Source organism: Lepidothrix coronata, unplaced genomic scaffold, assembly GCF_001604755.1.
Source record: "Lepidothrix coronata isolate B3197 unplaced genomic scaffold, Lepidothrix_coronata-1.0 Scaffold216, whole genome shotgun sequence".
NCBI classification, from domain to species: domain Eukaryota; kingdom Metazoa; phylum Chordata; class Aves; order Passeriformes; family Pipridae; genus Lepidothrix; species Lepidothrix coronata.
In genome coordinates this window covers 436,952-448,435 of record NW_016690396.1, presented here as the reverse complement: position 1 = coordinate 448,435, position 11,484 = coordinate 436,952, and the positions used below count along the sequence as shown (strand labels likewise).

General features: G+C 38.5%; 1 protein-coding gene across 1 annotated transcript in view; it reads right to left on the bottom strand.

Annotated features, from left to right (window-relative positions):
* Positions 1–9,396: 9,396 nt before the first annotated feature.
* Positions 9,397–11,484, bottom strand: part of LOC108506486 — a 5,027-nt gene continuing 2,939 nt past the window's right edge. The window contains exons 3-4 of the mRNA XM_017833560.1: positions 11,200–11,293; positions 9,397–10,652 (exon numbers count right to left, since the gene is read on the bottom strand). Coding sequence (XP_017689049.1) covers positions 10,618–10,652; positions 11,200–11,293 — 129 coding nt within the window. The 3' untranslated portion in view covers positions 9,397–10,617. The remainder of the gene's footprint in view (positions 10,653–11,199; positions 11,294–11,484) is intronic.

Here is an 11,484-nt window from a genome sequence, read left to right as displayed (position 1 = left end):
TTCTTTGACTCTATCTTCAACACGGATGATGGACCAAGAGGGTCTCAGTGCCCTGAGTTGGAGGACCATGACTGTGAGAATGATCAACTCACAGTTGACCCTGAAATTGTGCAGGATCTGCTGCTCCAGCTAGATCCCGTCAAATCTATGGATCCTGATGGGATTCATCCCAGAATTCTCAAAGAGCTGTCTGATGTCATCACAAAACCTTTCTTGATGATTTCTGAGTGATCTTGGGAATCTGGAGAGGTCCCAGCTGACTGGAAGCTGGTGAACATTGTCCCAATTTTCAAGAAGGGCATGAAGGAGGACTCCATAGACTACAGGTCTGTAAGTCTCACTTCAGTGGCTGGTAAATTTATGGAGAAGATTATTCTGGGAAGTACTGAAAAACACGTGAAATACAACAGTCAGTGGTCACAGCCAGCACAACTTCAGGAGAGGAAAGTCCTGCTTATCAAACGTGATTTCCTTTTACGACAAGGTAACCCACCTAGCTGATCAAGGGAAGTCGGTTGATGTAATCTTTCTATATTTCAGTAAAACTTTTGGTACTCTCTCTCATAGTATCCTTCTGGACAAAATGTCCAGCACACAGCTGGATAAACACATCATGTGGTGGATGAGCAATTGGCTCAGGGGTTGAGCACAGAGGGTAACAGTGACTGGGGTGACATCAGACTGGGGACCTGTCACTAGTGGGGTCCCACGCGGCTCCATCTTAGGCCCTGTGCTCTTCAACGTCTTCATAAATGACTTGGATACAGGATTGGAAGGGATATTAAGCAATTTTGCAGATGACACAAAACTCAGAGGAGCTGTTAACTCCCTCAGAGGCAGAAAGGGCCTGCAGAGAGATCTGGACAAATTACAGGACTGGGCAATTACCAACAATAGGAAATTCAATAAGGGGAAGTGCCAGATTCTACATCTGGGGTGGGGCAACCCCAGATGTACGTACAGATTGGGGAATGAGACACTGGAAAGCAGTGCCATGGAAAGGGACCTGGAGATCCTGGTCAATGGCCAATTGGACATGAGCCAGCAGTGCCCTGGCATCCAAGAGGGCCAACTGTGCCCTGGGGGGCATCAGACAAAGCATTGCCAGCCTGTCAAAGGATGTGATTGTCCCACTCTGCTCTGTACTGGTGCGGCCTCACCTTGAATATTGTGTGCAGTTTTGGGCACCACAGTATAAGAAAGGCATTAAACCATCAGAGAGTGTCCAAAGGAGGGCAATAAAGATGATGAGGGGCCTTGAGGGGAAGCCATGTGAAGAGTGACTGAGGGCACTTTGTTTAGCTGGAGAAGAGGAGACTGAGGGGAGACCTCATTGCAGTTACAACTTCCTCTTGAGGGGAAGAGGAGGGGCAGACACTGATCTCTTCTCTGTGGTGACCAGTGACAGAACCCAAGGGAACGGCCTAAAGCTGTGTCAGGGGAGGTTTAGGTTGGATATCAGAAAGAGATTCTTCACCCAGCAGGTGGTTGGACAAGGATTAAGCTCCCCAGCGAAGTGGTCACAGTACTGAGCCTGACAGAGTTCAAGAAGTGTTTGGGTGATACTCTCAGGCACTTGATGTCCCAGTCTTGGGGATGGTCCTGTGCAGGGCCAGGAATTGGACTTGATGATCCATGTGGGTCCCAGGTCCCTTCCAACTTGGCATATTCTACATTTCTGTAATTGCAAACAATCTTTGTGCCAGTTGGATAATAAATAAATGCCAACTAAGCTTAGAATTCAGTGTTCCACTGCCATGAATTTCAGTAGAAACCAACAACTTTGCTCCTCTGAGCTCTGTAGAGAGACTCGGTACTTGGTCATTTTTAACTATGGGAAGAATTGAACAAAAAAAAAGAAGCTATTTAATTTCACTGTATCTAAACAAATTAAGTTTTGTCTGGGCAAGACTGCTGTGATCAGCACTAAGATCCTGCGTGCTATTTCTCAGGGTGTCAGGGATAGGTTTTGTGAGGATTCGTTACTTGTTTTTTCCCTTGCAATGAATCAAAGCCTATTTTGTAGATATACAAGGTTGACTAAATCCTTCTTACACAGCATCGCAGAGTACTTGAGCAATGCAGCACAAGAAGTATTACAGTCTGCATAATAAATTTATTGAAGCCTTTATTTTCCTGTACATTTAAAACCTTTTCTTTTCCTGACGAAGATTATATTCATCCTGAAACATTACCCTTCAAGTGTTAAAATGACAACTGCTGATTAAGGTAAAGCTGATCAGCTGCAAGACTCCCACTGCTGAACATTATAAAATTTCTGTTATTCTAACTGCTCAGTTAATTATCCAAATGTGAAGGATATCAGGAGGGGACTTGCTGAGCTTTACAGCTGACTTCCAGAGAATTATTCATAATAGAGTTGTTATAAGAAAATTATGATAGACACAATGTACAGGCACCTCTGCTTACCTCTCCTGAGTATTTGTGCAGGACCTTATAATCAAATAGAGTTAAGACTTTTCTCAGAATCAAAGAGAAGCCCCATTTTGCAGTAGAAAAGCAGTCCAACCAATCTCATGGTGTTTTATCACATAAACCCAGAGAGGATTCCAGAGTCATGCATATTAATTGGCTGCTGTAAAAATGACTGGCATTCATCTGGTACCAGGGACTATTTGTCTAAATTTAGGTTCTCAAAATTACTATCATGCCTTGTCCACAGTTAAAAACAAACTAATTTCTGCCTCTATACGTGGTTTCTGAGAAGCCATATGATCCATTTACAATGGGCACTCATAATGAGTCTTTATGTGACAGCAATTTTGTTTTTATAAGCTATTACAGTCAAGGTTTTGTGAACCTGGGACATTTTACAGCAAAATAATTCAGGGTGAGGAAGCTTCAGTGACTACTAAAGAGTGAAAGAATGAGCAGTATTGAGGTGAATTGTTTAAAACATGGAATCTGTTCAAATCAGCTGCTAGAAAATTCAAAACTTTGACAAATCCACACAGCACTGGCTAAAGCTCTACGACACCTTATTTTGTGATCACAGTCACTTGGGTAAAACAAAACATATCAAACTTTCTCTTACCCTCCCAGAAAGCACAACTTGTGTATACAGCACAGTGCTATACTAGCATAATGCTAGTTAGCTCAGGGACTGGAAGCACAGTAGTTGTCTCATCCAACCTTGCCTAGGAAGGCAAAGTTATTGTTATTTTTTACTGTTTTTAGTAATCACTCTCCAGTACAGATGCAAAGCACTGAATTCACCTGTATGGGCATGCCCTGGCTGTGGGAAATTTCATAGGCTTTTGATTAAGCTATTGAAAGAAGGCATTCTGACAGCAGTGAGGATGGTCCTACTGAGAAGTTAATATTTGGAAATGAACAGAATCAGTTTATCCAAAGTAAATAATTACTTTTCCATGACATACAGTGGGAAATAATAATGCTATCTCATCTTTCACCGAAGTTCACCATTATAATTATATAAGCTTTTTTGAGAGGCTTGTCATAGAATCTATGACATTATAAATTAATCATTTCTAGACATTCATAATTTTTCCAGACATTAAGAATCTCTGTCTTTGAAATATTATTTAACTTTGCAGTATAACTTCTAAGCAGGTGAACATAACAGATTCTATAAAATAATGTGCAGTAGAATAAGCAATTTTGGGTGTGATAACATCAGTGAAAATTACGCCCTGCAATTATCACCATAAAGTCATAAATGGGATGGTATAATGGAATAGTAATGAAAACCACATTTCCATAATTGAGATCATCCATATTCTGTGGTACCACCGATTAATTTGCAAAATTAATTCAATCTGATAAATGGTTATAAAATTGTCATGATGCTAACCAAAGCCAAAATAAGTGAAAAGTTTCTCTGATGTAACCATTCAATTTATTATTTTTGTTCCTTCTTTGTTTCCAGGCTGTTTGCAGGCTTGGAGACTGGAAGCTAAATAATTTTTTTTTCTACCAAATTCTTCAGCAGAGGATTAAGATTGGAAAAAAGTCATCGTTATCCTGGGCCCAGAGCTGATGTGGCTATACTACTTCCAGCATGGCTGCTCATATTGTGTTGGGCACACCATCTTTTACAAGAACCTTGGCTTGTGAACACTGACCAGCATCAGTCCAAGGGTTAATAGCCCAAGCACTGATGGTATTGCCTGTGAAAGTCTTATGCCAAATCTAAGAATTTTGTTTTACCTTCTTCCAATTGTATTTCCTTGTACTTCTACTTAACCTGGCAAAAAAAATTAAAGCCTGGGTGTAACCATGTTCCCCACCAAAACAGTTACCTTTTTACCCCCACTAGAAACAGGAAGTCTCAGATTTAAGTCAAACACAAACAGTGGTGGTGAAATGCACCAGAAATTTAAAGTATTTAGCAAAACGGTAGAAACAGTATCACAGTTCCCTGTCCTAGTTACAGGGGCCAGGACCAGTTTATCACTATGTGAGTATAATTAAAACTGTGTATTCTACACCCTCTATGTCATTTCTGATGGACTGTTAATAATTGATCGTTTTCAGTAGGTGCCCAGAGCACACTTGACACGTCAGGCTACAAGCTGGGCAGGGGAGTGCTTCGTCTTCACATCAATGACTGAGCTGTGATAAGTCACCTCTGGGGAGGCATTAGCACCTTTACACCCAGCCTGAGGAGTCATCTCTGCTAATGGGCTGTATGGCCAGTCTTCGCAAGCGAAGATTTGGGAAAGGTCATTAACCCTTCGAGCCTGCGCAGTGGATTTTTTAGGTGAGACACAGCGTGCGCTGAACTGAGCCCACCCTTTAATCCTGAGGTTCATCTGCCGGGGCCGAGCAAGCTTGGACAGTGGCAGTGAGGTCTCAGGACGTAGGTTTGTTTAGAGTGACCTTCTCTTAGATGGATTGCCTTACAGGGCTAACGAGCTCCATCTGCCCGGGGGGCCGGGAATCGAACCCGGGTCGCAGTGGTGAGAGTCCTGCACCCTAACCACTAGACCACCAGGGGCCCCCTAATGGGCTGTAATGGACTGGCAGAAGAGTAGGCAGTTGCAACAACCTAGACCATGAAAGATTCCAAAAATATCCCATGACTCACAGAGTTAAATCACCCATTGTTAAATTCCCTGCCCTGGGGGAGGTACTGGGCATTCCCACCTGAACCTAAGCATTTATAATCTTGTGGTCTGGGGACTTCTGGTACCACTTGTCAGATCCAGAGGAGGACCACAACTTCAATAGGACTGCGACTGCCACTCTCGACAAGAGTGCGATCATCACTTCAACAGGACTGTGAACAACATCCAGACCAACAGCTTCCCTTTCCTTTTACTTTGCACCCAGGGGGGCCACATGGTGGTCAGCACCAAAGTGGACAAACACTGTTCTGTTCTTGCCCCAGGGTGCTGTGTTATACATCTGTGGGTTAAAAACTGGTTTTCTCTGTATCATTGTATTTATTGTAGTCTTTTTTGGTAAATTGTAACTTTGACTTGTAATCCCTCTTGAGCTGGGTTCATATCTTCTGCTGGTTTACTTTTAAACCAGCACATTCCCTAACAGCATTTGATAAACATATATAAATATATAAACATATTTTTGAACTTAGTTCAGTAAAATAATGAAATGTTAATATTGTAGTGACACATCAAAGCACATATGCAGAAGTTTTATTCAATTCTCCTTCTGAGACAGACTAATCTGACATAACGCTATGCTTCTGAGCAATAGATCCACTAATGTCATGTCATGGCTATTCCTCTCATACCTGAGGTCTTACCACAGATCAATGAAGAGAAAGGCTGGAGATGTCTGTCTCCAGCCAAGACATCTCTGAGTGTCCCTCTAGTTTTTACCATGGATCTGGTCCCTGCAAATGACAGGCCCAGTGCATTTATCTTATTTTCAAAAATTATTTCCTAGAGAGCAAGTCTAGCTCCTTCTACCCACAGAGACAATGTCGATTTGGCTGACTGCAAATTCTTTCTTATAGAAAGCTCCTCAAGTGTAATTGCAATGGCATGGCAAATGGCTTTAAAGAAGTGGCTTTTCTAGGAATAACTCCCCTCACGCCCACATTTATAGTCTAATAGGAAACTTTTCCTTATTTTGCTTACAGCAGTCTCCTCAGGCTTCAGTCTCTTGTCCTACTTACACTTGAATATTATCTAGTTGCTTGTCTTTTCTTTCTGTAACAATTCCACTTAATCCTTTACTCATCTTTTTGTTATTATGCAGTATTCATATAGTATTCACATATAACACACATAGATGTAACACCTCATAGTTGTTGATAAAAAATATTTGCTGGGGGGTACTGCCTTCTTCATGGATCATGCAGTATTTTCCAATTCAACTGAAAGTGTAGAATCACATTTTAAGGAAAAAAAAGAAAGTTAACTTTCTGGAGGGAAAAAAAAAATAAACCAAACAACCTTGAGTTTTATAATAAACAATCCTGGGTAATTCATTACCCAAACCACTCAAGAAATGTAAGATGTGTTTCAGATTTTATGTTACAAGCTCTAGAAAAGCATTTTTTAATAGTATTGTTCACTAGACATGAAAACTAAAATGTTCAAAATGTTATTAAGAATATCTTATCTATTTTGACAGTGTCTGATTGGAATTTATGTCTTAACCATCAGTTTACCATAAGGAAATAGGACTAGATGTTTGTTTCCTGAGCCCTATACATGAACTGCTCTTCCTCAACAAGTAGGCTATTCCTATTCAGAATAGCCTTGTCAAACTTCTGTAAAGTATGTTGCAAAAGCAAGCTTCTTGAGATATGTGTACATTAATGTCCTGCCAAACACTGAATCTGAAGCTGATGTAATTTGCAATGTGAAATTCCTCAGCTGTCACTGTAGGTTAAGAGGCCAAAGTTCCAGGTTCAGACATTATGAAATAAGAAAAGGGCTCACAGCAGGAAACTTTTGGTCTGTGAAAGAAACCATAACACTATTGTTACCGGGAAACCATTTGGCTAAATAAAACTTACATTTGTCTTAAATGTAAAGAACATGCTTTAAATATTTGGAATATAAAGTAACAGATAAAACCAGTAGCATACTCTCACTCCATTCCATGTTCTCTAGATCAGTGGGGTGGCAGCCCTTTAGATTTAGTGGATTAATTGATTCTTCCATTCAACACTTGAGTCAAAACCCCTAACAAAACTATCCCACCCTACTGTTCCTAAAAAGAAGGGAGGATGTGTGCACAGGGGTGTCAGGACAACTGATTTTATTAAAGTGCTATATACTGCTTCTTAAACATAAGCCACAAACAGGAAAAATACATGTTATATAAAAAATTCATATGATCTTAAAGGTTATTTTCACTTCAAACACTTCACAAAGAAAAAGCTGCTTCCAGAGAATTTTTTGAATGTCTAGAAATTAATCTTTGATATTTCTAATCAATACCTCAGTGACACAGGTATTCATTCACTCAAACCAAGAGGCCTTAGAGTTCAATTCCTTCATCATTAGTGAGATAGAGCACAATTTTCCAGTGGTTCATGAAAGTACTTAAACTGCTGAGCTATTGGTTACATGCAGATCAGAACACTGGGAAGTATTGTCTTAAAAGGTGGAACACAGCATGTCTTTAGTTATTGCAGTTGCTTTGTAGGACTGAAGGAAAAAAAGAAATTTTGACTCTACTACCTGCAGTCTGCAATATTACACATTCCTAAAAAATAGCTCTTACTGAGACCAGTGAAGACCAAAGTGACAAAGCTAAATAAAAAATCGCAACAAATGATGTTTTTAATCTAGACAAGCCCTGACAAACATCAGCCTTCCTGTCCTATGAAATTATGATACCTTTCTTTTGAAGAGAATCCCCCCTTGACTTCAATGATCTGCTCAGTTTAATACTTTTCTCAAGCTGTTCATTTCATGTAACTCAAGATGGTTGCAGTGGTTTTTTTGTGACAATAAAATTAATCCTACTCTAACAGGAACATCTGCAAAGTAATTAATGTTTTCACTGAATGCACCTTTTTGTTCCTGTTTTTCTAGAAGTATCGTTCTTTATTGTAATCTCTCTCCTTCAAACTGAAATGTCTCATTTCAAACATCAGAGTAAGTAAACAGGGTCTTCTGAAGCAATAAAGGCTTTCATGAGAAAGAATTGTATGACTGGTATATTTCCCAAGAGACCACACAAATGATTTCCAAAATACACTGTACAGGAAAATAAAAATCCAACCATTTCTCATGAAACAAGGCCTCATGAGGGTCAGCTGTCAGGGCTACTTCTGTGCTATTTAGTTAGTTTTTCATACTAAATTCCCCAAACCAAAATTGATTTTAATCAATTTTTTTTCAAGTCAGTCCACATTCACTCACTCTCTATTTTTATTTATTTATATTTTAAAATTCAGTGATTTTGAGATTGCTTTTCACATTTATAACCTCAAGGGCACCTGAAGTTCTGACAACATTGTGGTCACTAAACTTTAGATGACTCTCAACTTTTATCTTATTTATCATCCTGGTTTTATTTCCCAGCAAGAGGAGTAAGTACAAAATAGCCTGTACTTTTACTGGATAGCCTGAAAAATGTATCAGAAAGGAGTCCTGTATTACTTCCAGGAAGAGGTACCTTTTCTTATCAAATCCATAACTGCCAGCCCAGTCAATATTAACTAATTGAATTTCCAAAGATTAATGATTTATCCTTTTTATAGGTTTTCCTTATCTTCCTTTTTTTCTTTTTAAATCTTGTCTAGGAGGTCTATACCAATTTTTAGTGCTTTTTAGATTTTAATTTGCCTATCTTTCTTCTTCATCTAAACTGTCCCTACTCAGGTTTCCAAACTACATATGCCATTTATTTCTTTTGTCAAGAAAGGTTCTTCATACATATTGCCATAAGTCTTTCTTTCCTGCTGTGTCCATGCCTTTTATTATATGTATTATATGTCTCAACCTTTATTCTGTTTCTTGGGACATACTTACAAAGTGGATATTAAGAACAAGATATATTTGTGTACCTAATTAACATCCTACTTACAGATCCACTTTTATAAGAAAGCTGGCATCTCTGCCTATATGCGGTATAAAAAGTACTGTGAAAATGCACATAGTCCTGAAGAAAGGAGGTATTTCAGTAAGTGTGGCTTTGCTGGATAGTGTCAGTCAAATAGAGACATTTTGCTATTAAGAAAAATCTGTAGATGTTCACCTTGTCTGAAAAATCTGACTCTAAATTGCTTAATATTAGCCAATCATATCTGAAAATCGTCATTTCCACAAGTCTGTGCTTGTGTACATGATGGGATTAAGAATGCTTATGAACCACCTGTAAAGTTACACTTATAATTGTTATAGACCATTGAAGACACTTCTTACATAACAGCAGTGCTATCATATCAAGACCGCTGCAAATAAAGAAGTAGCTATTGCAACAAAGAACGATTACAGTGTAATCAAACATAGACTAAGTTGGAAAGCTCTGACCCCTCTATGTGTTTATATTATTTGGTGTAAACTCTACCTTAATGGCATGAAGCAAGATTAAATCAAAGATAAAGACTTTGCACTATAAAAATTCCATTTCATTCAGAAGGTCAAAAGATAAGGGAAAACAAAAATCAAATCCATGCTGCTGGACATGAAGCAAGCCCCCTGGGGCAGTCAGCACTGCTCAGCATTGGAGCTTCTTCTTCGGTTCAACATCTAGGCTACCCTAGGTGATTTTAACCTGTAGAACTCCAGCACAGCAGAAATCTGAATTCTTGAGACTATAGAATCACCTCTTATAGAATTCTTTTGAATGTCACCAAAAGATTTAAGTGTTACTTATTACACTTACAGATTTCACAAGGATATCTTGATTTATTTAGGGGAAAGCTTTGATATCTTTTATCATCACCTTGGAAACAAAATGTGAATATGTGGTTGTTCCCTTTACTGCATAAGTGCTGGATTTACAGCCTTGATGGCTGATGTGTTGTTTGTAGCCATTGACATGTACAGTTCAGCAGTAAAATATTGGAGCTTTCTTTTACTGTCCTGCCAAGGCACCTCAATCCTGATCAGGAAAAAAGTTGGAGATGAGGACACATACTTCCCTTCTCCCTCCCCATAATTTCTTCCTAAATATTATCTGTGATCTTCTTGTAGTTTTTGTGACTTAGGGACAAGACTCCTAGTCCATAGTTACTAGAGTGGTTGAAATGCAAGTTTAAGAGTTCCAGTATAAAGATTTTCTTTATTTTATTTTATTTTATTTTTATTTTAGTTTCTCTATATTAAACAAACCAAAATAAATGTACTGATGATGGCTTATAATGTCATTCATGGCTCTGCTTTCACCAGCCAACATGATGCTAATGGAGAAAAACACCTGGTAATATCACCAAATTATATTGTATTCAAACTGACAACTAAAATTTATGGCATGGTTAGTCTATACACAGGAACTAAAGTTGAAAGTTACTTTCTTTTGAAATTCATTTAATTCCAAATAATATTCAAGGGGGAGGTGTCTGTAGGGTTTGCTACTTTATATACTGTACAATAGGCACTGGAGAGATGAACACATCCATGGAGAAAGGGAAGGAGTCATCCAAATGATTATTTTGTGCTGTGTGATAAGTCTTGTTAAATCTCCTGGGATGCTTCACCTTCAAGCTTTTACTGGAGGTTTTTTACTTCTTCCTTCTGTTGATGTAGTAAGGCAAATAAAGCACAGCCACATTCCACCTTTGCCAGTCATGGATACATTTTCAGTCACTTTTGGTTGCTATATAAAAACTTAACTCTGACTTGACTTTCAGGAGCAATTGCAAAAGAGTATAGAATAATATTGAGGATCCCCTTGAGCATAAACACAGACTTATTTGGGCACATGTACTCCACTACAGAACACTTGTTGCCAGGTTAGATTATTTTTACTGATACATATGTGACGTATGATTTAGCAACAGAAGAAACTCTAATAATCCAGCTGCTCTAAAGTAAAACAACAACAACAAAAAAGAAATAGACCAGATAAAGACCAAAATTTTTGAGTGACTTTAAAATGTACTCAGTTCCTTTAGCTGAACAAAAATCTATTATATGTGAAAAAATCACTCTCAAATATTACCCATATATTAAGTACTGACTCAAGTACCCAGAATAACTGCTTCGTTTTCCAATGTCCAGTTGTGTTTTTTTCCCCTTAAACTCATCAGAACAATAAAATTAATGTAAAACTACTTATTACTTGCTTGTATTTGCAGACAGCAATCCATGCAGTTCTGGAGGCCTGGCAGCAAGTTAATGAGGTTTGAGTATTCAACAACTGAGATAAAATTAACCTAGAGAAACAACAGAGTTGTCAAGTTGTCATTTCTAGCTGGCAGGGTAATGAAACCTATAGCAGAGGGCAATTAAGAATAAATGCACAGAAATAGTCTGCTTGGAAATAACTTTCCAACAATCATTTTTCTTATTTAGGGATAGCCCTTCTTAACTCATTGAATTGTTTATGTATTTATTTATTTGACAG